General features: G+C 53.7%; 1 protein-coding gene across 1 annotated transcript; it reads right to left on the reverse strand.

The window, feature by feature from the left end:
* Positions 1 to 1834: 1834 nt before the first annotated feature.
* On the reverse strand, positions 1835 to 27732 carry LOC105490010 (mal, T cell differentiation protein). The gene is made up of 4 exons (XM_071077370.1): positions 27544 to 27732; positions 7253 to 7420; positions 5719 to 5844; positions 1835 to 2451 (listed from the first exon to the last, which is right to left on the reverse strand). Exons 1-4 carry the CDS (start codon positions 27634 to 27636, stop codon positions 2377 to 2379), a joined length of 462 nt encoding a protein of 153 aa, XP_070933471.1. The 5' UTR covers positions 27637 to 27732; the 3' UTR covers positions 1835 to 2376.
* Between the last annotated feature and the right edge of the window lie 258 nt (positions 27733 to 27990).

Here is a 27990-nt window from a genome sequence, read left to right on the forward strand (position 1 = left end):
TCTGCATCTTGCTTCACCCAGCAGGCTTCTCTAATGTCCCCGTTCCCAACCCTTCCTACCCAGGCATCGTGGGCTCCCAGGGGAGCAGCACCCATGGCTGGCAGGGCTGCCGCCAGCACACATGTGCACCTGCAAGCACAAAACAGCCGGACAGGGACAGAGTTGGGAACAGACATGTGGGAGCAAAGAAACCCGACAGGGGATGGGGGGGGTGAGCGTGGGGGGTGAGGAGGAAGAGCAAGACCAGGAGGGGGCATTTTTGAGGCTGGAAATGAAACCTTGCCCATCCAATTTACATCCAATGTGAACAGGATGCAAGTCAAATGTGAAATGAAACTGCAGATTTAAAATATGCCCAGGGCTAGAAGAAATCAGAAAGTGGTGCCAGAGAACCACTGGCAAAGCCTTTGGCTGAAGAAAAAATAGAGAAAGAGTATATGAAAGGTTTTTAAAAAAGAGAATGATTAAAATGTCAAAACATTGAGAAGCCCTTGGGAAACTAAGCCTTCCATTTCTCCTTCTCCTTCTCCTTCTCCTTCTTCCTCTCCTCCTCCTTCTTTATTGTTCTTTTTCTTTTTGATGAGGGTAAAAAGTGAGCTTCATTAACATGTTGCTGGCTTCCTGTGGACGGTTTTGCTGAAAAATGGGACTTCCCTCAATCAACACTTGCTGGAAATTTTGTTAAACACGTAACAAACTTCCGATTACTTCTCATTTGTAGTTTAATTTTTTCAAGGTAAAGCCCCAATCAAACCTTTTGCTCATGATGTACTATGAAACGTTGGGTGTTTGAAGTGTACTTACTAAGAGTGGCCGGTTTCTGGTACCAGTTATCCTGGGTTAACAAAGGACCTCCTGAATAGACCAATTTAGTTGTAGAATCTCCAAGTTGAAGAGGAGTAAAATGTCAACTGAACTCACCACTTGAGGCTTGAATTTTATTTATTTTATTGTATTTTATTTTAGAGACAGGGTCTTGCTCTGCTGCCCAGGCTGGAGTGCAGTGACACCATCACAGCTCACTGCAACCTCGAGCTCCTGCGCTCAAGTGACGCTCCCGCCTCCGCCTCCTGAGTACCTGGGACCACAGGTATGTGACACCGTTCCTGGCCTGAAGCTTGAATCTTTGCCTCCATGGCTGCCAGCAAGAGGTCGCAGATGCTCTGCCACACGCCTCCATGGCAGGAAGCTCACAGGTCTTCCAGCACCTGTTCTAACATCCCATCTCTGGAATGGCACTAACTGCTCGGAGCCAAGGGATAAAGGAGCGTTTCATAACAGAGCTGGGCTTTCCAGATCCCTAACGCAGTGCCTGCTTCCTAATCATCCCATCTCCTTTCAACCCAGACATCTCAGACCCAAAACGTGGCATTCACCCTTGTCACTGTACTTCCTTTCACTCTGTAATCTCCTCTCCTTTCTGTCCTATGGAGTGGCCCGAGGAAATTCTAAAATAATGTATTATCCACATAATGGGAACAGAGCAGACTGCCCAGGAACATGCTGATGAGTGTCACAATGGAAGGAGGTTCTAGCGGGGCACAGACTGTTGCGTCTTGTAGGAAGGAGAAGCTGCCCCCGGCTGGCACTTGGCCTGTTCCCAGAGAGAGGGGAAAGCCATCTGGGCAGGTGGCTGGGAGGGTGGGCTCCCCAGCACCGAGCTCTGAGAGTGCAGTGGCCGAGCACACACAGTGTCTGTCATCTCAACTGCCACCTGATGCTGTCTCTTGAGATTCGGATTAAGTCAAAGGATTCCTCAGAAAGAAAGCTGAAACGATGGCATTCCTGATGCTGAGGAATTTAACCCAAGCCCAAAAAGCACCCAACAAATGTATTGAACATAAAGACACTTTATAAAGTATTTCACAGGGTTACCATCTTCCACCTTGGACCTCTGGAAAGATCTGTGGGGTGAGTTTTAGTCCCCATGACACACAGAACGTCCGTGAAGACTTAAAACATGCCACAGGAGGGGACGCTCAGGAGAGCCTGTGGAAAATTCCAGCAGGTAGTTCTCGAGAGCTGGTCCAGGGGTCAGCAGGGGATCTGTGTTTCCTTCTCAGGTCAGGTCCCCACCTCCCACCCCCAAACAAGAAGTTCCCCTTTCACAGACAGGAGGTGACCCTAGCAGACAGCGCAGCAGTCAGAGGTTAGACACAGCGAGCTCCCGCCCCGGACGCGAAGGCACACGGGAGAGTAAACGCAGCACCCACAAGCAATAGGGCAGGGCTTTTGTTGTTGTTGTTGGGGGTGGGGGTGAGGGGTTGTTTTCTTTTTTCCACCATCCAGGGCATTTCTGTTTTCTAAAAAGTTATGCCGGAAGGTGGAGCGGCCAGTTAACACCATCTGGGTTTTCAGCTCAAGTTCTGTGCGGCTTTATGAAGACTTCCATCTGATTAGAGAGAACACGGCATGGACCACGTAGAGCAGAGTGGCTACGTAGGAGAACACCTGGAACCAACAGAAATGGCCGTTAATGGGTTTGCGCAGGAGGGCGAGGCACAGCGTCTGCACTGCATCCAGCCTCACACGGCGCAGGGGTGCCAGACCCAGAGAGCTTGGGCTGCCACTGCTTCTCACCCCTCACATGGACGCCCTCCCTGCTGAGCCCAGGCGCCCACCACATCCTCTCAGTACAGAGCTCCGTGTGACCTAACAACCGCCTGGACCTGGTGTGCAAGGTCAGACTCTCCACTATCGCCCAGCATCACACTGGTCTCAGCCTGAGGTCTCGGCTGACCTGAGATGGAGTCCTCAAAGGCCCCTCCAATGAAAGCATCTCAGGCAGGTAACTTTCGAGGGACAACGTCCTCCCCCAGCAGTGAGACCAGCACCCTCCAGCTGTGGTCCTGGTGGCTTGGTTAAGAGATTGTAAATACCTGGGTTTGCTGGCCCTGGTGAAAGTCTCCGTGCTGCCTGGACATCCTCGCCCGATCATTATTTTGTTTTGGGTTCTTAATGTCACAGGTGTGGCTGAGGGAGCCAGACTTCATAGGGAGAGAGGGACAGCGAAGGGGAGGAGGGAGTTTGAGCTTTTGTCGAAAGGAGGGGCCTTGCTGTTGGGACCATCCAATCAGCCACTGTGGCCCCGGGAGCGATGGCCCTGCTCGCTGGGGACTTGCTGTGTCCTCCTGAGCACTGTCTGCTCCCATCGCCCCACTCCCTGAGGCCTGCCTGCTGCCGAGCCCAATCTCTGCACCTGGTTTTGTGACCTTGGGTGGAGGTCAAGAGTTTCCAGCTTGGGCATAACATCCATTGAGGGCGGCTACGCCTCTGTGACTCCTGAAAATGCCCATCCACCCCAGCCCTCAGGGCGCCTGCTCTCCTGCCTCTACACCCGGGCAAGCCCTTTCCCTCATTGCCCGCAGGCGGCAAGGAGGCCGAATGATTGAATAACACATTTAAGAGAGCGTATCTGGGGCAGGCAGTCAGACCCCAGTGGGCAGCCCTCCGCAGACGGTGGGCGTTCCAGACCAACGAGGGCCTTTGGCAGAAGCACCTTGGAAGTCCCCAGCAGGAAGAGCGGTGGAGACTCATTTTCCAAGTGGAGTCAAGAAATGGCCCACTGGGAACATGCAGAGCTGGGCACGAATGGGCAAATTTTGGCTTCAGAAAACTCTCTCCCTAAACTGCAGCCATCGCCGCCTACCATTGTATAATCTAGAAACCTCCAGATTTCTCCAGAAATTTCCATCTCGTCCCAGTCAACTTCCACCAATCCCCGGGGTCCCTTTGGCAAAGCAGCTCTGCCACCCACAAAGGAGAGAGGGAGGAGCTCAGCTTGGAACAGGCCCTGATTAGTAGCCACAGAGTGGAGGTGAGGCAGGCTGGCTGCTTCCAAAACCAGGCTGTGTGAGAGAGGGTGTGAGGTGCCTCCTTGCACCCCAGTATCCCCTGGACTGGACATGCTGCGGTTGGGCGGGTCTGGGATTGAATCCTGAGTAACGAACTTCTTTCTCTCTCACAGTCAGATGCAGTTGATACTGTGAGTTGAAAGGCGTGACTTTACATCGAACACCGTGCAGATTTCCCCTTGGTGGTTTTATTTGGGTGCATCTGCCAGCTGAGAACACTCGGTTCTCAATTGTAACCCTCCCGTCTGCATGAGCATATTCATGTCTATCCATCTCAACTAAAAAAATGGGAACATGGTCAATCATGGGATGGATAAGTAGCTGTTGGTCTATTCCTACAAGGGAATACTACACAGTAATAAGAACAAACAACCCACATCTACACACTTGTCGCTTGAGTGAATCTCACAAACATAAGGGTGAGAGAAAGAAGCCACATGAGTCCCCACTGTATAATTCCACTTATATGAAGTTCAAAGGCAGGCGAGACTGAACAGGTGCCAGAAATCAGAATTGGGTGGTGGTGGGGCACGGTGATGGGGACAGGACTTGAGGGGATTTCTGGGAGTGGTTTATCAGGCCCTAATTCTTAGTCCAGACACCAGCCACACAGGGAGTTTGCTGTATGAAATCTGTTGAGCTGTGGGCTTGTAACTGCACGCCTCTCTGGCTGTGTGCTGCCTTTGATAAAAGGTAAAAGAGAAAAGTCGGAAGGCAGTAGAGCCTAGTGGTTCCCAACTAGAGACCCGCGCAGCAGGAAGGGGCATTCGTTCCCCTAGCTGGGTTTTTCCATCAAGTGCAGACCCACTGACCACATCCCATCTGCATTTCGCAACCCTTGCCCACCACAGTTTTATGGAAATTATTATCAGACACTTTGCTGATGTTTGTTTGTTAAAAGAGAAGGCTTGGTTGGGATGGGGGAGGTATGAAGCGGCCTTGGGAGAAGGAGATGAGAGGGAATTGCGTGAAAAAGTTGGAGGGTGGGTCACCAGCCTCCCCAGGAAGGAAGATCAGTCAGGAGCCACCTGGCCGTGCTGCTGCTTGGAAACCAGCCGTGTTGGGAGATGGGACAACGTGGGACATCACTACATTCTACCTTGGGATTTGCATAATTCATAGGTCAAGTTCTAGATATCTGACGAATGCTCTTTCTGAAACTTCTTACTTTTTAACAATACCCACAGTCAGAAGCGTGTTTTATATCGTAGACTGGTGCAAGGGCACACATGCTCAGCTCTGAAAACCACGTGATGAAACACTGTATTCTGTTACCCTGTCATTCTGATCCAGTCCATTAAGATGACAATCCACCTGGCTCCAGTGTCCCCACCCCTGGCTGAATGCTTCAATGGACGGCCGCGTGGGGAGCGTCAGGAGACCCATGTGGCCAGACTCACGGCCCCAAACCGGTGCTGAGGGTGTGGGGACTGGGCCCCCGGCCTTGATGCTGGGCCCTACGATGCCTGGTGATCTTGGGCCCGTCACCCACACTCTCTGGCCCACTTCACCTGTGAGATGGGGGTCATAATCCTGGGCTGTAGGGTTGCCGTGGATGTTGAATAAGATTGTTCACAGAGCACCTGGGTAAGGCGTTGGGCAGCTGCATCCCCTCACACATCTGCCCTCTGCAAAGCCCACCCAGGCCTAGGGCATGCAGCCCTGGCCGGACGACTAAGCAGAGCCTTGGGCACGACACGACACGCCCTTTCTCTGGGGCTTTCCTGCTCCAGGGATGAAGGCAAGGTTTGACCTCACTCCAAAGTTACTGAGCTGAAAACAGAGGGCCTGGGCAGCCTCCACACACACCCTGCCAGCCGTGGAGCCGCCCGCTGTGGACACAGCCCCGGGTGCCCAGACTCACCACAGCAGCAATATTTTCGTGGTAGTGCCTGTAGGTGAAGCCGTCTTGCATCGTGATGGTGGCCAGGGCCTCCAGGACCGAGGCGCTGAGGTAAAAGAGGGCAGCAGTACAGTGGTAGGCTGCGTCCTGCGGGGCAGACGGAGCGTCAGAGGGATGGGGAGAGAGAGACGGGGCCGGATGCAGAGCTGAGGTCCCCTCCACCCCCGTCCCTTGCCTCTCCCCCTACTTCCTTTGAATCCCACCCCTCCCAACCTTGTCACGGAGGTCCCATGCCTGCCCTGCTGCACTGAGTCTCACTTCACTGCCGTGGGGCCAGAGCAAGCCCTTCGGATGGGACACGGGTCTCCCCTGAGGAGGGGTCAAGGGAGAGGTGGAGGAGGGGCCAGCAGCTTGGGGTGTCCCAGGGAAAAGCTCGTCCTGGATCCGAGAAGTGTGCATGGCCACAGTCCAGCGTGGGTGTGGCCTCACTGACCAGTGCAGGATGAGGCAGGACCATGCTGTTGCTATTGTTTTGTTTTGTTTCATTGCTTATTTTTGGCTCCTGGTATATTTAAAAGCAAAAAAGGGCTCGGCGTGGTGGCTCACGACTGTAATCCTAGAGCTTTGGGAGGTTAGTGCAGGAGGATCTCTTGAGGCCAGGACTTGAGACCAGCCTGGGAAACATAGTTAGATCCCCATTTCTACACAAAACAAGAAATCTTAGCTGGGTGTGGTGGCACATGCCTGCAGTCCCAGCTACTCAGGAGGCTGTGGCAGGACCATCACTTGAGCCTGGGAGGTTGAGGCTGCAGTGAGATGAGATTGTGCCACTGCACTCCAGCCTGGGTGACAGAATGAGACCCCCAACTCAAAATAAAGAAATAAACGAAAGCAAAAAGGTACTAAAACAGGGTTTTATGTAGTTGTGATTTGGAAGTGATTTCGAAAGTCTAAGTAGCAGAACTTTTGAGACTGGCTTGGCCAAACGGCCCCACCACCCCTACAGCAGGTAAGGGACAAGTGTCCTACATGTAAAAGTTACCTTTTCGTGGCCCTCAAGGCAGAATTTATACAGAATAACGACCAAAGGCCACTTCTGTTTCCCTGTGCTCTGTGGCAGCCCTGCTTGGAGCTGGACAGTAACCATGGCCTGACCCTCAGAGCCAGTTTCCGGAGCCCAACACCTCGGTCAGCCTCCAGGGCCCCGCTCCCCTGAGATGAAAACCGCCCTCGCGGGTGATGGGAGGGGCAGGCAGGCACCTGGTGGGTACAGGCGGTGTGGGGGCTGGGCAGCTGGTTATCCATGGAAAGGCAGTCATGCGGGAGAACAGAACAGGTCCAATGAGGGTTGGCAGTGGAGACCTTGCCTCTGCCCCTGCCTCTCCTGATTCCGCGCCGGGAGCCCTGGGCAGGCTCAGCCTTGGAACATGGTGGGGTGACGTCTATGGAGAAGTCTCACCTGGCACTGGGAAAGCCCACCCTACCGGGCCAGGGGCCAGTACTACTGCCGCCCCGCCCCCCACTACAGCCAGCAGTCGCCCTGGGCTGCACTCACCAAGGTGACCCAGGAAGTCTCCCCACTGTGGGCTCCAATTAGGTACAGGATGATCAAGGTGGTGGTGGCCACGAAGCAGAACACAGACACGAACATCACCCAGCCCTGGACCAGGGGCCAGGGCACCAGGGAGGAGGCCACCAGGATCCACACCAGGCCCCCGAAGATCTGTGGGGGAGGAGAAGGGGTGAGTTTCAGCCCAGAGGAGAGCCCCAGCCCAGGAAGGGCCCCCGACCAGCGGTCACATGGGGTGACTGGTCTGCAAAAATCACAGGAAGCAGGCAAAGAGGACAGGGCAGGCATTTTCCTGTCCAAAAATGCATCTGTTGTCCCCGCAAGGCCTCGTGCTGGATCTCAATCCCAATCCCCAGCATGCCTGCTCTGAGTAACTTTTTAAACATTTTTTTTCTTGAGACAGAGTCTTGCTCTGTCACCCAGGCATGAGTACAGGGGCGTGATCTCGGCTCACTGCAACCTCTGCCTGCCGGGTTCAAGCGATTCTCATGCCTCAGCTTCCTGAGTAGCTGGGATTACAGGTGTGCGCCACCACGCCCGGCTAATTTTTCTGTTTTTAGTAGAGACGGGGTTTCGCCATGTTGGCCAGGCTGGTCTGGAACTTCTGACGTCAGGTGATCCGCCCTCCTCGGCCTCCCAAAGTGCTGGGATTACAGGCGTGAGCCATCGCGCCCGGCCTAATTAACTTTTTAAATATGGATTTAATTTTTTACTGAACAAACATATCAGACCTGTATTCCAGGCACTATCCTACGCACTTTACAAATAATAACTCAGTGATACAGCAACCCTATGAGTAATGCCGACCCGTTTGCCAGATGAGGAAACTGAGGTAGGTGGAAGTTAAGTAACTCATCATTCCAGGAAAGTACTTATGCCATTTGGTATTGTCATGAGAAGGGCTGCTATTTCTTCTGATATTCTAGCCTTCCTACTTGCTTTGATATTAAAATGTCCTTTTTTTTTTATGCAATGGTAGTGACCAGCATATCTTTTTGGTCTTTATTTGGCAAAACAGATTAGCCACACTGTCAATAGCCCTCTGGCCTCCCTTCCTTTGTTTCCCTCTCTCTCTCTTTCCTTCCTTTCTTCTTCCCCTCCCCTCCCCTCCCCTCCCTCCCTCCCTCCCTTTCTCTCTCTCTCTCTCTCTGTCTGTCTCTCTCCCCACCAACTCTCTCTTTCTCTTGCTCATTGTTTCTTTTTCTGGATTCAACCCCTTATATTCCCAAGTCCAGAAAGTGTTCTGACGACCAGATTTGGAGTTTGAATGGAGTAACCCAGGCCAGCCTTGTCTCCTTGGATGGCTGAGGATGGGCGTACAGTGAGGGAAGTACAGTCCTGTGGTTATCCAGAATACACCCCAGCTGAGGTCGCCAGGGTCAGTGAGCTCCACACAGTCAAAGAGGAGCAGACACGGGGGCCAGCAGCGCCCCTCAGTAGCCCAGCCCCGCTCCTCGCTGTGGCTGGACACGTACAAAACCGCTCCCCACCGCGGATGGGTACGTGCAAACCCTGCTCCTCACTGTGGACAGGCGCGTACAAACCCCCGCGGAGACTTTCTGCACTTCTCTTTCCCTTCTCCTCATCTCCCCCTGTGCCGCCCCCGCCCCCCGCTCCCGCCCCCAGAAAGAATCAGCTCAGCCTCATCCACATGTTCTGCACTTGGATGAGGACGGGGCTCGGAGCACTCTAGGCCTATGTGGAGATTCCTTTGCAGCCAAAAGCCTCCAAGGTACTACAGATGCATCTAGGGGGCTGAGGATGGGGCTGCCCTCCCAGGCCTGTGTCCCCTGTGGTTTGAATTCACATAGCCCCTTGACCCCCCACCTCCCTGAACCCGCTGACCACCTGCTGGGTTAGAGCTACCATTGTCTTCACAGGCTTCTCTGAGCTGCTTGGCTGAGAAGCAATCAGGAGAGAATTGCATTTAGGTAGAAAAATCAGTGCAATGAAGACTTTGGATTTATTGAAACCAAGTTGTCCCAAAGGAATCAGATGTGGGCATCTCTGACCAGAAAGTGTCCTCTGCTGATGAATCTTAGGCCGCCTGAAGGCACGTGGCAGGGCCGGTGGGATGCACTGGGAGCAAAATCAATTAAATAAAAATGCCCAGACCGCCATGGGATAAGATGTATGTGTGTAGATTTCATCCACAGTTGAGTTTCAGATCCAACAGATTATGCGGCCTTTTCCATAATGGGCACTGATGGAGGGACAGGAGCACATCGGTGTAGGCAGGGCTTGGATTCAGGAGGCATGTGAGGGTGGCGTGGAGAAATGGGAAGATCCAGCGGGCACATCCAGTGGGCAGAGGGAGGCCCCGGCCTGGGAACCCCTCTCCTAAGCGCCCTTTGCCTGGCGGCTACGTGACGCTCCCAGGAGGATCAATTTAAGTTGCTTCCTTGTTCACACAGTCTCGGGGAGTCCTGCACGCCTTCTCTGCAGCGCTCGGCACAAACACAGGTGTATTGGGTTAGGGATAACTTGGGGCTTTCCCTGACCCGGTGATGGTGGGCTTGAGGTCTGCCTTGCTCACAGCTGCCTCCCTGGTGGGGACCCGGAGAAGACCTATCCAGCCATGCGTCCGTGTCCAAGTCAGCTAGCGGGACTTTGGTCTCCTGGTACCTGGGTGTGGCTAAACTGGAGCCACTTACGAACCAAATCCCAAAGGAGCAGCTTGGGTTGCACATGGTGGGGAAGAGACTCCGTTGCGGAATCCCAGTGGGACCCCGTGGGCCAGAGGCGCTTATGGGTGACCAATACGCATGCTATCGAAGAACAGTGAATTTCACAGTGAGGAAACGATTTCCCCCTCCTTTACTCTCTCTGGTTTTTCTGATGAAGGCAGGAAGGGCTCAGGGTGAAGCCAGGTGTCTGGAGTTCTCTAATAGCGCGGATAGGCAACGGTAAACTGGATAGTGACGTTGTTTCTATGCTTACGGTCGCAATGTCATTATTTTGGGAAAATTAACTGTAAAATACATACGAAGTGAATTAATGCACAGGTGGCACCTGGAAATGGCAAATCTCAGAAGGTGGCCCTCAGCTCCTGTCTGCAGAGTCATCTCCACTCCATTCTTCTCGTGTGGCTTGAGACGTGACTGATATGAGGAATCAAGGGCAGGAAAAGTGAGGGGAAGTCAGTACGTGGAGGGCTGGCCACAGCCTCCTGTGTGCATCTTGCTGGGCACAGCCACAGCCTGGGCTCTGAGCTTCCAGCAGCTGTGCAGAGGGCCTCGAGCTCAGGCCAGACCTCTGCCCTGTTCCAGTGTGTGCTTTGACCAACCTGATGAAGACTGTTTTCCAGCTCCCTGGGAAAGTCCATGCTGCCCACACTGGCACGCAGATTCCTGCTGTCTGTAGTGGGAACCCTGTCCACAGTTGTCCATAGAACAAAGTCTACTGCGGGTTTAACCCCAGCCCCTGTCCGCTGACACATCTCAGGACCCCACCCAGCCTCTGAGGGCATCACCTTGCAAGGGTGTCCTTCAAAAAATGAGGCCGACTTTTTTCCTTTGCGTGGTATATGTAGAGCGGTCTGTTTCAGGGTGAGATGGTGGGGAGAGATTATCTTTTTCTTTCCTTAAACAGCTTTATGAGCTATAATTCACAGCCCATGCAATTCCCCCATTGAAACGGTATGATTCCCTGGTTTTCAGAATATTCACAGATATGCTCGTCCATCACCACAGTCAATCTTGAAACATTGTCATCACCTTGGAAAGAAATCCCATGAGCTGTGGCTTCCCTGCCCCCATTCCAAGCAACCACGAATCTACTTTCTATCTCTGTAAATTTCCATATTTGGAACTTTCATATGAATGGAATCATTCAGTATGTGGACTTTTGTGACTCACGTCTTTCATTTAGTACAATGTGTTCAGGTGAGAAATTCTCTCTCAAGGGGACGGATACAGAATATCTCCGCCGTCGAAGCCGCACAGTGGCCCGTTTGGACCCCACCATTCAGGGGTCCTGGGTGAGTGTGTCTCATCTCTCTGGAGCCTCCAACACAGGAGCATCTGAGGAACGGCGTTCCTAGGGACGCTCTTACACCAGCCCTTGCCTGTCCCAGAAGCATGTGAAGGTGCAGCTAGTGACAGATGTCTCAGCACAGATGACATCACAACAGCCGGTGGTTTGCTCCCAGGAGATGAGCAGTGGGGCGGTGGGCCTTCCCCTCAGCACTGCCCAGGAGGTGCCCAGGCAGGACTGCAGAGCCTGGGGTCACAGGGGCTATCTGGGGGGCGCAGGGCGGAGGAGGGTGCAGACAACCCTGAGAAGAAGAGGAGGAGATGGGAAAGGTGCAGCCGAGCCGGGAGAGATTTCATTCCCGGCCAGGTGTCTGTGGAACAGAAACAGCTGCTGCCTCAGCTGAGTCGCGGCCCCTTCCCTTCGGAGCACAGACCTTTGCTGCGGTCTCCTCTGCAGAGGTGCCCTGCTGGCTCCCTCCCGGTGGCAGGGGACTCCCGTTCTCACAGGAGCTGTGTCCTCTGAAGTCTGCAGGACGCTGCAGCAAGTGATTCTGCCTCTTGGCCTCAGTTTCCTCTCTGCAAATGGCAACTCGCAGCCGTCTCCCCACACTGTGGGCTGGTGTGAACTGGCTGAAACTACGGATGTGAGTGTGAAGCTTCTGGCACTGAGCCCAGCACTACCAATACCTGGGAATAAGACGTCGTTCATGCAGGAGACTGACGGCTCCGTGGGAACAGACACATAAGCAGCCACTTAAGATGCAGGTGGACAATCAGCCCTGAGTGGGCAGAGCAGCCTGGACGGGTGCATAGGGTCAGTCAAGCCTTGGAGAGAGAGGTGGATTTAACTGGTTAACCAGGCCAGAGAACTGGGAGAGTTCTTCTCAGCACTGCCCAGGAGGTGCCCAGGGAGGACTGCAGAGCCCGGGGTCACAGGGGCTATCTGGGGGCGGGGCGGAGGAGGGTGCAGAGCAACCCTGAGAAGAAGAGTAGGAGATGGGAAAGGTGCAGCCGAGCCAGGAGAGTGCCAGGGGGTGGAAGGGGCACATGCCAAGGTCAGAGGATGCTGAAGCAGCTGTGAGGGCTTCGGAGGCTGAAGGCTGGGCAGCTGGGCATGGGTCAAGGAGTAGCAGAAGGTGGGGCTGGAGCAGGGTGAGCCTCCAGCCCCGCTGTGTGCAAAGCTGAGATTTGGTGTAAACCATGAGTCAAAGCTGGTTCCTGCCCTGCTCCACCTACTAAATGTACAGAGAGCAAGCAGGGCAGGAAAGGCACCCACACCAGGGAGATAAGGCACTCCTGGGCATGGCGCAGTCTGTTCCAGTCTGGCCTCAGGACCCCACTGGCCAAATATTTGTCCAGAGCGAGGGAGTAGGTGAGGGTTCAAGGATTTCCTTTCATCAAGGAAACTCCAGGTGGCTCCCAGTCTCCAGGCGGCAATGCACAGAGGCGATTATTTTGAAAACATTATTGGCACCCCGGAGGCACGGTCTGTGTCCCCTTTGTTTCTGCCAACAGGCCAGACTTCCCCCAACCTCGCAGCTGCACCCCATCACTGTCCATCAAAATAGAGATGGTACAGCTAGCTGGGTGATCTCAGACAAAGGTCTCCAGTTGGGTGGCTACAGAGGGACAAGGGTTGAGTGCTCTGAGTCCCAGGGCCTTGAGTTAGAAGATGGGGGTGGGGCCTCGGCAAACACTATCGTCCTCAGCCCTGACTATACGTTAAGTCACCTGGGCTGCCTTTAAAAAAAACACCAAAGCCCAGGACTCATGCCCAGCGTCTGATTCCCAGGAAAGAAGCAGAGTGATGGGACAGACGCCCCGCACTCTTGGCCAAGGCCTCATGTTGTGTTGCCGTAACATACGGCCGTGGGCGATGCTCTGTAACTCCTGTAAGACAGAAGAGGAAATGGCTCCTGTCTCAGGGCGCTGCCTGCCTTCCAGCGATGCCAGTCCACTGCCCCCGTCCAGGTCCTGCCCCATCTCTCAGTGCAAAATGTCACCATAGCGTTTCCTCTCCTCTCCCCTCCTGTCCTCTCCTCAAGCTTGGGTCCCTGTCTCGCCTGGAACATGAGACTAGCTCGTCCTTGGGTGTCCTCTGAACTCTGAGATGCAGCCTCACTGTCTGAGGATGGGGACCGAGGGGGTGCATGCACGTTTAGAGGCCCCTCCCAACGCTGGTATGACAGAGCTGGAAACCACCCACCTTTAATTCAGGCCAGTTGGGGGTGCTGAGCAGAGTTGAACTTCTCTAAGAACATGGGATAATGTACAAAACGGGACAAAAAAGTTTCCACAGAGTTCACATCCACGGTCTACCCAACGAAATGATGTTTGTGAAAAAAAATTCTGTCAGGAATTGTCTTCCTGGGAGCTCTCGTGTGAAATCGGAGAAGCTTCTCATGTTTTCTTTCCAAATTAATCCACGGGAAGCAGCCAGGGTGCTTAAGGGGTGGTTAAGGGTATGCACTTTGGAGCTAGGGTTGATGAGTTTGAAGTGAGCTCTGTTGGTAGCTGGGTGACCTGCTGTCCCTGGGCAAGTTATTGAATCTCTCTGTCCCTCATCTGAAAAGCAGTGATAACCGTAGTTGTGACTCAGGTTATATCTGCAGGGGGCTGGCACCTGGCTGCCACTAAGCTCTTGCTGTCACGACGGTCTTTAGATGAAGCAGCCTCTTTTGTAACTATGTGAAAAATCCAAAATCCCAGCAGTCTGAATATGATCTCAATACGCACAATCATCTACTCCCAAACTTGTCCAAAGAGAGCCAGAATATTTAAATAACCTCAAGAGAATCAAAAAGGGAAAACCGACGGTCTCCAGAAACCCAAAGTTGAGAAAAATGTGCCTGCCCCGCACAAGGAAGCACAAAGGGCACTAAGCTATGAGCCAGCCTTGCCTCCAACAACGGGCCTGGTCATGGAGGACGGGAAGACGCATTCTCTGGCACATTCTTGAGATTCGTCTGGAGTTTCCATTCCCTGGGGCTGAAAGAACTCTTCATCCACAGTCCCCAGTGTTTCTGCTGCAGGGCTGGGTAACCGAGGCAGTGCAGAGGGCTTGCTCAAATTCTCTGGATATTTTTCTGGGGCTCCATTTCACCCTGTTAGGGCCTCCACAAGCGGAAATTCTTCCAAGGACACATGAAGACATGAACCAAAGAGGTCTTCCTAGGCAAGGCTTTCCATCTACACACCTGGGCGTGTGGTCCCCAGAGCCCAACAGCACAGAGCACGTGGTGTGTGCCTTTAAAGGCACATGTGAACAACAGTTTGTGCCTCGAATTCCTGAGAAGTAAAGGAAACCGGCCACAGAAGAGAGGCTGAGCACCACTGCTGAGCTCCCCTGCCACTTAGGTCATCTCCCCAGGAAGGAAAAGAAGAGATGTCCTCGCCGGACGAGGGAGGCATGCGGATTCATCCCCGTGTGCTGGGAGGACTGCAGGAGGCTCCCAGCCCTTCTGTGTCCTCCCAAGGCCACCACGAGAAGCACCCCCGACTCATGTTGCTGGCAATCTACTCACTCACTGAGTCGTTTTAGCAGCCAAGGCTTATTTCAATGCCAGGAGGACATTTTGTGCAGGTGATCTGACCAGAAAAACACCTGCGAGGTTCAGGAGAGGTTCAGCAGTCTTTGCCCAGCTCTATGGGATGATTGGTTTAAAGCTAATCATTCCAGCAGTGAGACAGAGGGTAGGAAGCATTTTTCTGTGCGCATGTATGTATGTGTGTGTGTGTACATGTATGCTTGTGTATAGGTGCATGTATGTGCCTACATGTATGTGTATGCATGCACGCACGTGTGCTTCTCTGTATGTATGTGTATGTGTTTGTGTGCAGGTGTGTATGCGTGTATGTCTGTGCACATGTATGTATGTGTATGGTGCCGCATATGCATGTGTATTTGTATGTGTGCATGTGCCTGTGTATGCTTGTGTATATGTGTGTGCACATGCATGCATATGAGTGCAAGTGAGTGCACGTGTGTGTGTGTGTGTGTGTGTGTGTCACCCACTCAGTCACTCACTCAATCACTCACCCACCCACTCACTCACTCACCCACTCACTCACCCACTCAGTCACTCACTCACTCAGTTATTCACTCAGTCACTCACTCACTCAGTCACTCACTCAATCACTCACCCACCCACTCACTCACTCACCCACTCACTCACCCACTCAGTCACTCACTCACCCACTCACTGTGTGTGTAGGTAGAGCCGGGTTAAGGATGAGCTACTGTAGAGCAGGTAAATGGCACAACAGGCTTTGATGCCAGGATGAAGTGAAGAGGGCCCCGTGCACCAGGTGGTGGGAGAATGAATATGCACAGAGCAGGAGCTCAGGGGAAGACCCAAGACCCCTAATGCTGAAGGCTTCCCCAGAGTCCCGCAGCTCTTCCCCTAAGACGACGCATCTGAGAGGGAGGGCAGGGGACTCTGCTCCAGTTCCGAGAGGCAACGAGCAAACACGGCTTGGCTTCCTTCCTTTTGTCAGCCTACCTACCTCCCGGTACGAAGGAACTCAGTCCCAGCAAGCCAGAGAAGTTTCCCTCACTCGCTCAGTCACTCATTCAGCCACTCACCCACTCATTCGCTCACTCACTCACTCACCCACTCACTCAGTCAGTCACTCATCCACTTAGTCACTCACTCACTCACCCACTCAGTCACTCACTGACTCACTCACTCACTCACTCACCCACTCACTCACTCACCCACTCATTCACTCAGTCACTCACTCACCCACTCAGTCACTCACCCACTCACTCAGTCACTCACTCACTCAGTCACTCATCCAGTCAGTCACTCACTCACTCTGTCAGTTACTCAGTCAGTCACTCAGTCACCACTCAGTCAGTCAGTCAGTCAGTCAGTCACTCAGTCACTCAGTCACTCACTCACTCACCCACTCACTCACTCACCCACTCACTCACTCACTCACCCACTCATTCGCTCACTCACTCACTCACCCACTCACTCAGTCAGTCACTCATCCACTCATTCGCTCACTCACTCACCCACTCAGTCACTCACTCACCCACTCAGTCACTCACTCACCCACTCAGTCACTCACCCACTCACTCACTCACTCACCCACTCATTCACTCAGTCACTCACTCACCCACTCAGTCACTCACCCACTCACTCACTCACTGTCACTCACTCACTCACTCACCCACTCATTCACTCACTCACTCACCCACTCAGTCACTCACTCACTCAGTCACTCACTCACTCACTCACTCACTCAGTCACTCATCCACTCAGTCACTCACTCACTCTGTCAGTTACTCACTCAGTCAGTCACTCAGTCACCACTCACTCACTCACTCAGTCAGTCAGTCAGTCAGTCACTCAGTCACTCAGTCACTCAGTCACTCATTCACTCAGTCAGTCACTCAGTCACTCAGTCAGTCAGTCAGTCAGTCACTCACTCACTCAGTCACTCAGTCACTCACTCAGTCACTCACTCAGTCAGTCACTCAGTCAGTCACTCAGTCACTCAGTCACTCAGCCACTCACTCACTCAGTCACTCAGTCAGTCACTCAGTCACTCACTCAGTCACTTACTCAGTCACTCAGTCACTCTCTTACTCGCTGACTCACTCACTTGGTCATTCATTCACTCACGCATTTAACAGATGCTGGGAGTGGCATGGTCAGCACTGAGGCATGCTCACCCAGTGAAATGGATCTCATTCGAAGATACACTTTAATGAACAGAGCCCACCTCTCCCTTTCTCTCCTGTCTCATGCAGTCTTGCGACAGTCCCCACTGGAGCAGCTCTGGGTCCACCAAGGGTGGATTCAGGCCCTGGTGAAAGTGTCAGTGTCTGAGCAACGGTGACCAGATACGAACGCCACACGGGACAGGGACAGAGCCCGGTAGTTGGCACAAGATGCCCATCTGAGCCCATGGGGAGAGATCGGGGGAGAGGTCTGAGATTCTCTGGGTGGTGACCCTCTCCCTGCATCAACTGAAAAGGCAGAGTATTGGGAGTCTGACTCCTGGGGCTGCTACGAAAGAGAACCCTGGGAGCGGGGCTGGGACCTGACTTGGTTTACCTACAGCAGTCACTCTCCCCTCCGGCTTCTTCCTCCCAGAGGGACCCCTCATGCCATCCTCACCCCCAGCTGGCCTTAGACCGTGCTCCTTATCTAATCTCAAGGCAAGAGCACGACTCAGGGGGTTTGGATCAGTTTGTGAAGAAGAGGATAGAGATTTGGGATTAAAAGGTCTAAGAGCTGTTGCCAGGCATGGTGGCTCACACCTGTAATCCCAGCACTTTGGGAGGCCGAGGCGGGCAGATCATGAGGTCAGGAGATCAAGGCTAACACGGTGAAACCCAGTTTCTACTAAAGAATACAAAATATTAGCCAGGCGTGTTGGCGGGCGCCTATAGTCCCAGCTATTCTGAAGGCTAAGGCAGGAGAATGAAGTGAGCCCAGGAGGCGGAGGTTGCAGTGAGCTGAGATCGCACCACTGCACTCCAGCCTGGGCGACACAGCGAGACTCTGTCTCAAAAAAAAAAAAAAAAGTCTAAGAGCTGAGTTCAGGGCCATAGTTTATATTAACAAGGCAAGTTGGACTGGGAAGAGCCCCCTGTTCAGGCTTGCAATCTCACCCGCCTTCAGCCCCAGGGAAGCCTTCTCTCCCACAGCCCACGCAGCCAGCAGGACTGCTGACTTCATACCTGCCTCCCTCACGAGCTAGAGGACGGTTGGTCACTAGTTCCTGCGTGAATGAAAACTCCACTCAGATCCACAAATCTAGGGGTTTTCTGATAGGCATGTCTTCATTTGAACGGAAAATTCTGCCTACCACGTCTACACCGGTGGCCTTACCCAGCAGGATAAACAGAAACCGAGAGGTTCCATGAAAATACAGCGTAAGCCACCTGGAAAAGGCAAAATCCGTGGAAATGCTAGACTAGACAGGAGTGGCTTAAATGCAAGAAAAACAAAAGGGATTTATGGGAGTCATCAGGTAGGTTAGTAATGTGAACAAACCCACAAAACAGGTGTACAACTGCAAGAGAGAGGCGAGAGGAGGCAGCCTGCCCCGGGTCTGGGAGGGTCCAAGGGAACTGGAACTCCCAGAGTCTCTTGGGGATTGGCGGCCTTTGTCAGTTTCACCCTCTGTCCGCCTTTGAGGTCAAGGACTCATCTTATGATTCATCAGTGTTGGGTAGGTGGAGTGGAGACCTGAGCCCTTTCCCTACCGATGCTTGCTGAGAACAAATGTCTCCGAGTTCTTGATCTGGGCCAGGGATGTGGGCAGGCTCGGGGTGTAGGCACGAGACAGACAAAAAACAAAGGTCTGCAGGATGTGCTCTGAGTGCCAGGAAAGGGTGCTAGGAAGGTGGGCTTCCCGGTGGAGGTGACGGGTTAGCTCGGGCCTGAAGGGCCACCTCCAACAAAGAAGCATTCCCACTGCCGCCCCCACCCCGATCACACATGGAGATGAAGGAGGTCTGTGGCTGGTTTTAGAAAGAGTCCTGAGACCCACAAGCTGGGTGATTCCTTTCCTGCCAGGCCCCTCAATCCAACTCTGCCCACCTGCCAAGCAGCTGGGGCCAGGATGGAGGTTGGGGGAGGTGAGGGCACAGGTTTTTGCCAGAGGCTGCCCCCTCCCTGAACCGATGCCCTTGCATACAGCCGACACACTGACACTGATGACAAATCACCTTTGAAAGCTTTAATCTGAACCCACTGGTAACTCGTTCCTATGCCTGTGGGCAGATGTAGCTATGCATCACTCAGAACCCAAAAAGCTCTCCCTGCCCATCCTGGCACCCGGCTGGCAGGTGATGCAGAGAGGCTTAGAAAGCAGCCTGCTCCCTGGGCAGAAGGCAGGCTGGGGCTGCCACCCTGTCCTCCACCTCCTGGCTGTCCCCATCAAGGTCCCAGCCGAGGACACACTGACCTCTGACCTCAGTTGTTCCTTCTTGGTGAGAGGAGAGCCACTGGGAAGGCCCCAGGAAGGTGGTGTCTGGGCAGGACTTGGTGACCCCAGGGAAAAGTCAAGTGTGCCCTCCACAGCCTGACCCAATCCCAATCCTCATGCAGCACCTGCCTGAGAATGGAACAGAAGGCACCTACGGCAAAGGTGATGGGGGCGGGCCTTGTGGACCCCGCGGTGGGTACGGGTCATCCAGTTGGTTTCAGAGCAGATGTTTAAATTATTAGTCAACTAGTAATAACAGCACTTGATAGCTATGGGGCAGTAGCTACGTGAGGCAGGTGCTGCTATGTCCCCATTTTACTGATGCAGAAACTGAGGCACAGTTACCTACCCATGTTCCCACAGCTGCCAGGTGCTGCTCTGATGAGCTGGCTGAGGCCCAGATGCAGGACCCCATGAGTGTGACAGTTACCTCCTGTGTCTAGGGTCAGCTTTGGAAATGGCCATGGATTTTTGTTTTGGTGACAGTTTCTCACTCTGTCACCCACACCAGAGGGCAGAGATGCAATCACAGCTCACTACAGCCTTGACCTCCAGGCTTAAGTGATCCTCCCACCCCAGCCTCCTGAGTAGCTGGGACTATGGGTGCAAGCCACCATGGTTGGCTAATTTTTTATAGTTTTTGTAGAAATGGGGTCTTTCCATGTTGCCCAGGCTGATCTCAAACTCCTGACCTCAAGTGACCCTCTCACCTTGACCTCCCAGAGTGCCGGGATTACAGACGTGTTAACATGGAGGAGGGAGAGTAACCAATTAGTCGTCAGGCCACTCCCAGCCGGCTTTTCCCTCCCCAGCCCGCCACTGAAACAATGAGTCTCAATAGCCTCTGTTCCTTCAGAGGAAAACAACAGCAAGGTTTGTGTTGAAGACGCACACAGCACAAGATGAAATGCCAAAGGATCCCGCTCCCTCTTGGGCAGACGCGGGCCTGCAGTTCAGTCTGAAGAAGAGGGAGGGGCCGCCATGCAGACCCCACCCCTCCCCACTCCACTCATAGGTCAGGGGACCTATGACCTATGTTCTTCCCCACGGCCTTATTCCTGGAGTGCCCACCTCCTGGGCCCCCTCCCTCCAAGTTGGTTCTGGGACTTTCACTTTCTGCCTCCTCCCCCTGCCCTTCCAGCCCCTCCCCTCCCAGCCCACTGCATTCTCACAGGGACTGGAGGCTCTGGCCAGGACCTGCCGGTCAGTGAGGCTGGCTGTGGCTGGTGACAGGCTTTCCTTCGATTTCCTACATATGTTTTTCAGGACCCAGGGCTTGGGTACATTGAAATGATTCGCCCAATACTAGGGTAGAACACTAGCTATGAATGCGGTAGGAGTGGCAGAGAGCCTGGGGAGACGTGCTGCAGACAATCAGAGTGTGGCACATTCATGACCCCAAGAAGGGAAATGACTACGCTGCTCGTGCCCAGCCAGGAGCTCACTGGGAACCAAGCCTTTCACCAGGGGGTCAAAGGCAATCTGGAGCCTTCCAAATCGATGAGAGACCACGAGGGACCTGCGCCATGCTCCACACCCTTGGGAACAATCTGAAAGCTGTGAGAAGGAGCTGGCCACACACCCCAGAACATTCCTCCTTCAAGGACAAGGAGCACTATCCCCTACTGTCCTCACACCCGTCAGCACCAGGAGGGAACACCTGCTGGGGTATCCTATCAGCAGCTGCCCCTGAGGTCTGCTGCTCCAAGTCACCATGTCCAGGGACTGAGACTAGAGGGGCCAGAAGGAAGTCCCAGAGTGGCTAAGTCAGCCCCCAGCCCCTTCTAGTTCAAGTCTGGTTGGCTCTGTCCTGTGTCAAGGCAGGTCCCAGGTGGTCCAGTCCCTACTCCCAGCCCGTTCTCTGGAGAATGTGTCTGGGCTCAGGGCAAAGCCAAGCCACTACTGAATCCGTGCAGAGCAAGTCTGCACTGGTGGCACAATGTGCTCTGCCCCTCGCCTGCCGGTGTGGCGAGTACAGGTACAAAATTCAGCCCTTGTCCCTGGCCGACCTGAGGGTAAGCCCTGCTGGCAGCAGCATCTTGGGGCTTCCTACTCACTTCTGAAAGCACTGGGACAGAACGGGTGCCTTCCCACCAGTCCTGGCATTGCCCCATCCCCGTGAGGTGGGGGAGTGATGTATGAAAAGCTAACAGCCAATCTTTTAAAATGTAGCTCAGGTGTGATGACACGTCCGACAGTCCTGTGGATCTGAGCCCCGTCATTGCTCAGCAGTTTCCAGGGAGCAGCTCAGAGTCACTGAGTCCTCACCAAAGCTGGCCTCTGGTCCCGAAAAACTGGAAAAGTCACTTCTCCACCAAACCCCTGTGGAACCTCTGTCTGGAACACTTCTCCTCCCTTTAGAGAGGAAGAGAGGAGAAAACAGGGCAGATCAGGCAGTAGCCCTCCCTAAATAGTTACAGAGAGGGGACAAAGCTGGAAGCCAGTGAACACAGTCAGGGAAGGCCAGCTCAGACACCATCCTGTGCTGGCCAAGCAGGGCCTGCTCCACTCCCTGGTGCCTGTAGGAGACGTTCCTAGCTAGAGCAGCAGGGAACTTGCTCCAGGAAGAGAGGAGGTCCCTGGACTGACTTGCGAGAACCTCAGAGCACCTGACTGCTTGCCCCAGCCTCTCCCTGAGAACTGTTCCCACTATTCTGTTCCCCTTAAAAATATCAAGAGGGTGGCTTGGCCTCCAGACGCCCGCGCCAAGTCTCAGAGAGTCAGTGGAGGGTGTGCAGTGCAATGTGTGTTCTTCAACCTGCCTTGGACCTCATGACTCAGAACCTGCAGAGTGTGTTTTTGACAAGGAGACCCAGAGAAGGTGAGAGCGTCCCAGTGGTCCTGAGCTGTCCCTTCATTCTGTAGGCGGGGAGAGAAGGGACCCCAGCCTTGCCCAGGGCTGCCAGGTGGGCAGGGCTGCCTACTCAGGATCCCAGGGTGCCTTCTAGCGCAAGCAAAATCTCTCGTGGCTGTTTAGGTGAATGGAGAAGGCTGGGCATGACCTGCTCACTGCTAGAAGTGCTCGCTGGACCCTGGAGACCCCGTGACCCAGGCAAGCTGCTCTCTGTCTGAAAGTGAGGTTTCTGTGATTCTACATCTCTGGTCTCCTAGGAGCTCCCACGCCACCTTCTCAATGCAGCCACAGCTTGGATCACCGGCCCGTGGCCCAGTCCCGGCTCTGTCAGGCTGGCTCTTCCCCAGCCAGGTAGAAATCTAGCATAGGTCCCTAGACTTCTCTGGTCACTCTTTTTTTTTTTTTTTTGAGACGGAGTCTCGCTCTGTCGCCCAGGCTGGAGTGCAGTGGCGCGATCTCGGCTCACTGCAAGCTCCGCCTCCCGGGTTCCCGCCATTCTCCTGCCTCAGCCTCCCGAGTAGCTGGGACTACAGGCGCCCACAACCGCGCCCGGCTAATTTTTTGTATTTTTAGTAGAGACGGGGTTTCACCGTGGTCTCGATCTCCTGACCTTGTGATCCGCCCGCCTCGGCCTCCCAAAGTGCTGGGATTACAGGCGTGAGCCACCGCGCCCGGCCTCACTCTTAATAAAAGTCCGGTCGCTTTGGGTCACAGAAAAGGTGTCATTTTAGTCATTACTCTGTCCAGTTCGCTGAAACTGTCAAAACTGCAAACTGATTTCAGGTGTCTCCCCACCCCAACCCCAACCCGTGACGTGACTGCACTTCTCTTGGTGCTTCTGAGGCACAGAGGAGGAGGGCGTGCCCCTGGAGGGCTGGTGGCACTCCTCAGGCTCTCACTCACAACCCTGCCTTCTTTGTGGCCTGGGGAGGAGAGGCGAGTAGATGATCTCACAGCCCTCTTCAGCCACTTCCTTCACAAGTCCCGAAAGGGTAGGGGTCTCTCCTGGCACAGGGGTCTCTCTGTGGGAGACCTTGCGTCTGGGGGCCATAGCTGAGACAGAAAGCCTTCCCTGCACATCTTCTGTTTCCTGAATGGTGGCTCAGTGTCATGAAGCCCCTGGCTTAGAATGGAGAAGGAGGAGACAGAGAGTGGCTCCAAAAGGAAAAGTTCCTCGCTGGGTGGGACTTTTGCAGGGGAGCAGACCAGAGGCAAAGCCCTGGGTTTTGTTGGAGGAGGAGAGAACACTGGCCATTTCACCCGTGGCCTATACAGGGCTGCGCTGACGACCCACCACCTGCAATAGGGGCACAGCCTCTGTGACTTTGGAGGTAATTGGAAAGGCAGTCTCACTTCCTAGTTGGGCCTGCCTTCCTCTTCCTGTGAGGACTCTGCAGATTTCAGAGGTCAGGAGGTCTGGGATAGGGCTGCAGGGCCAAGGAGAGATGGCTATGCCCCACCCTGAGCTGCCACCCTCACTTGCTCCAGTGGGCAGTCCCCTCACCATGGAAGTGGTGCTCCACCCTGATCGCCTTGGTCATCTGCGCCTCCCAGGCTGTTGGGAGGTCAGGCATGGGAATCTGAACTATGAGTCATCAACAACTCAGTGGACTACAGATTTAAAAAATAATCAAGCATTTCACACCCATCGGATTAGCAGAAAATTATAAAGTCTGACGCTACCAAGTGATGAGGAACAATGGTGACTTTCATGTGCTGCTGGTGGGGGCCGGGGAAGGTCCAGGTTTAGCCTGAAGCTTAAACAATTGGGGGGACTATCTTTATAAAAGAATACAAAATTAGGCAGAGTCTTGGAAGGGGCATGAGTAAGGAGGGGTCTTGAACTTAGTTAAACATCATCGGCTTCCCAGTAAATCTGCTCCTGGGGTGTGTAAATTGGAATTACTCTTTTGGACGGCAATGTGGTAACATCTGGGAAAACGACAATGTGCACATCCCCTGTGACCCAACAAGTCACATCCTCCACTTGTTTATGGGAGAAATTCCAACAGGTAACTACAGAGGCAAATATGAGAATGTTCTTGGCAATGCTGTCTGCAGTAGCTAAAGGCAGCAAATTGGAACTATCCCAAGTGTCTATTAACAGAAGACTGGATAAACAAAGTCAACATGTACAAATCTCAGAACATAATGTTGCCTGGAAAGCATGTTGCAGAAGGATATGTACGGTATGCTGGCATTTTCATAAAGTGTGAAAACGTAAAACAATGCCATGTGTAGGTCATATGTGTGCAGTGAAAGTCTAAACTGTGCTTGGAAGTGAACACCACATTCAGCCTACAGGTGGCCCTGAGGATGGAGGGAGAGAGAGGATAAGATAACAGAAGAATGTCTAGGGGGCTTAGATGCCATCTGAAAGCTTCATTTCTTTAATACATAAAAGCAAACAAGGCAAAATATTAAGATTTGACAAAGTTGGGCAATAATTATGTAGGTGTCTGTTAAAGTATTATATATATTCTTCTGTGATATTTGAAATATTTCTATCTTTGTTTTTTAAACTTGAGCGAAATTCACATATCATCAAACCAATCATTTTAAGTTGACAGTTCAGTGGCATTTAGTGCATTCATGGTATGGTGCACCCACCAACTCAATCTAATTCCAAAGCGTTTGCATTACCCCCCAAAAGGAAACCCCATAGCCATTAAACAATTGCTCCCCTCGGTGCCTGGTTAACCACCAGGGTTTGTGTTCTGTCTCTACAGATTTATCTATTCCAGATATTTTATATAAACGGAATCATACACTATATGACCTTTTGTGCCTGGTATCTTTCGCTTAGCATAGAGTTTTCAAGGTTTATCAACTTTGTAGCACGTATCAGTACTTCGTTCCTTGCTATGGCCAGGTCGTATCCATCGTTTGGGTGTGTCACACTTTGTTATTTAGTTCATTGCTGATGGCCACTGGGCTGTGTGTTATTGTGAAGAGTGCTGCTATGAACATGCATGTGCCAATACTAAAGTCCCTGCTTTGAATCCTTTGGTTATATACCCAGGAGTAGAATTGCTGGGTCAGAGGGTCATTTTTTGAGGGAACACCAAACTGTTTTCCACAGTGACTGAACCATTCACATTCCCACCAGCGACATACAAGGGTTCCAATTTCTCCACACCCAATACTTGACGTTTTCCATTTTTTGGATGCTAGCCAGCCTAATGGGTGTGAAGTGGTATCTCATTGTGATTTCTTTCTTTCTATTTATTTATTTAATTTATTTACTTATTTATGTATTTTTTTGAGACCAAGTCTCACTCTGTTGCCCAGGCTGGAGTGCAGCAGCGTGATCTTATTGCAACCTCTGCCTCCCAGGTTCAAGCGATGCTCATGCCTCAGCCTGCTGAGTAGCTGGGACTACAGGCATGAGCCACCACGCCTGGCTAAGTTTTTTAAAAAAATTTTTTTATTTTTAGTAGAGACATCGGTCAGTCTCGTCTCGAACTCCTGACCTCAGGTGATCCACCCACCTCAGCCTCCCAAAGTGCTGGGATTACAGGCGTGAGCCACTGCACCTGGCCTCATTGTGGTTTCAATTTTGTTTTCCTAATGCCTGATGATGTTAAGCATCTTTTTATGTCCATATTGGCCATTTGTATATCTTCTTTGTAGAAACCTCTGTTCAAGTCCATTGCTCATTTTCTAATTGGGTTGTCTTTTTGTTGAGTTGTAATATTCCATAATTTAAAAAAATACCTCCCCCGGGGTGGCCAGCGCCTTCTCAGGCCGTTTAATTCCGCATTCCTTCCACACATCAAATATATACAGCTTCATATTTACAGTCCACACAGAGGAGAACTGAGAGGCTTGGGGCCAGCTTTCTCCTCTTCTCTCCCAGGCACCTGCTAGCCCATCCCTAATCTAGAGCATGAGGAAGACGCCTGGAGGTGACTGTGCGTTGCGGGTCTCCTGGGAAGTGAGGAAGGGAGGTGGGGAACAGGGGTGAGGTGGAGAAGTGACTTTCTAAGTCAGCTGAGAGAAGCGTTCTGGGCCAGGGGGAGTTGTTTGTTCTGGAAGCCCCGTATGGGCAGGCCACAGAGCCACGCTGGCGCTGTCGGAGCAAGCTGCCAGTAGTAGACGGTTCCAAGGTTTCCCACACCCCTGTAGTCTCTGCAGCATTGGTGGGTTGGGTGGGAGCCTCCGGTCACCTTTCCCGCAGATGAGATCGCCCCGTCTCACCGGACAGTTCCTACTCTCAGGGGCACTCCCTCTTGTATGTTGAAGACCAGCGCGGGGCTGGCTCTCTGGGAATGGTGGGGCTGCGTTCATTGGCGTCCCGGGTTTCCTCTAAATGTAACTGCTTTGATTCCGCCTATCCCTAGGATTTAAAGTCACCGGTTCCACCCAGGTTGGGGTTCGACTCGACTTTCACCCCAAGTTCAATGATAGTCCTGCTCCCAGGCCGCCGCAGCGGCCCCTGCCTAGCCCCTGCCCCCAAGCCCTCCTTGGACGAACTGACCCTCCCCCTCCAATCAGGCAATAACAACCTGGGGTCCAATTTTTAAACAGCCAGGCTCCGACATTTTCTTTCCCCTCCAACTCTCCACGCCTGTGCTTCTGAGGGTGGGGTGCCGGGAAAGGTGTCCCTGAGGCGGCGACGGACCGCACCCACAGAATATACAGGGCACACCCCTCCCAGGTGAGGGCCAGCGGGCCCCGGGGAGTTGAGGCTGAGGGAAGTCACTTCGGCTTCGCGACGCCTTGAGCGCTTATCAGGAGTTCTCAGTAGGAAGCGCTTTCCCGCAGCCTCAGGCACAGACCGTGCGCGCAAGGCGGGACCGACCGCAGGTGCAGAGGCCCCGGGGCTGCCCAAGGTCAGCCAGGGCATGCGGATCGCTCTCGCCGCCCCCCCAACCCCCGTCTCCTCCACTCCCACCCCACACACGGGGCAGAAGGACTGCGGCCGCGCAAACTAGGGGCTCATTTCCAGATCGAATTGGTCGCAAATACGTCCCCTCGCCAGAAACTGTAAAAGGCCAGAAGAAAATAAACCGGATTCAACTCCCTCTCATCTCCAGATCTCGGTTGGTAACACTAACGTTTCTTTTGCTGATTTTTTTTTTTTTTTTTCCGACACTATCTCCCTTCAAAACGCTGCGCAACTACCCAACCGCGCAAAGCGCGGCGTGAGCTTCGGCGGCGCCGGGCGCGTCTGGAGGGCCCCGCGCGCAGCTCTGGGACCAGCGCACCAAGAGCCGTCCCCGCCTGACCCGCTGCCAACATCCGACCCCGGTTGGGAACCCGGTTTTCCCTCCATAGTCCTGTAGACTGTTTCCCTCATTCCGTTGGTCTAGAAGGGGACAAACGACCGGAGGTGGGAGGGGGCTTCCCTGGCTTAGTCCCCGCCCTGTCCCTGCTGCCCCGATGCTCCCGGGACCTGCGGAGCTAGCGGATCCAGTCCGAGAGCTGTGCTGGGCGCCCGAGAGAGCGCACGGCTCAGCATCCCCCAGTCCCTTCCCTGGCCAGGAGTCACTCACAAACTCAAAGATGAAGAGCAAGTCGGGGAAGGTGGTGAAGACCGAGAAGCCACTGGGCAGGGTGCTGCCCCCCGACGCCGCTGCGGGGGCCATGAGGGCGTGCTGGCGTGGGCCTCGGGACTGGACGCGCGCCGCTCAGACTGCGCGCAGACCTCTCGCTCGCTCCGCGGAGCCCAGTGGCCCGGGCGCCCCCGCGCGCGGGTTAAGAGCAGGGGAGCCCGAGCAGAGGAGGGAGGAGCCCAGGCCGCCGCCCAGCTCCGCCCCCAGCCCCACGCCCCGGGAGACCCGGCCCGAGCGCCGCGGGCACCGCCCTGAACCTCCTCGAGGGCCCGCTGCGGGCGTGCAGAGCTGGGGACGGTGGACCTGACTCCTGCGTTCCAGCCGTGGGTGGCACCTCTTGTGGGAAGCAGGGCAAAACCACTTTGGTCAGGGGCTCCTCATGCCTTT

Source organism: Macaca nemestrina, chromosome 13 (genome assembly GCF_043159975.1).
Source record: "Macaca nemestrina isolate mMacNem1 chromosome 13, mMacNem.hap1, whole genome shotgun sequence".
Taxonomy (NCBI): domain Eukaryota; kingdom Metazoa; phylum Chordata; class Mammalia; order Primates; family Cercopithecidae; genus Macaca; species Macaca nemestrina.

Bases quoted from the DNA above. Each gene is read 5' to 3' on its own strand.
- LOC105490010 (XM_071077370.1), bottom strand. From the start codon at position 27,636: ATGGCCCCCGCAGCGGCGTCGGGGGGCAGCACCCTGCCCAGTGGCTTC. The intron at 7,421-27,543 runs GTGAGTGACTCC...CCTCCCCCACAG, and splicing joins TGCTCTTCATCTTTGAGTTT to ATCTTCGGGGGCCTGGTGTG. The intron at 5,845-7,252 runs GTGAGTGCAGCC...TCTGCCCCGCAG, and splicing joins AGACTTCCTGGGTCACCTTG to GACGCAGCCTACCACTGTAC.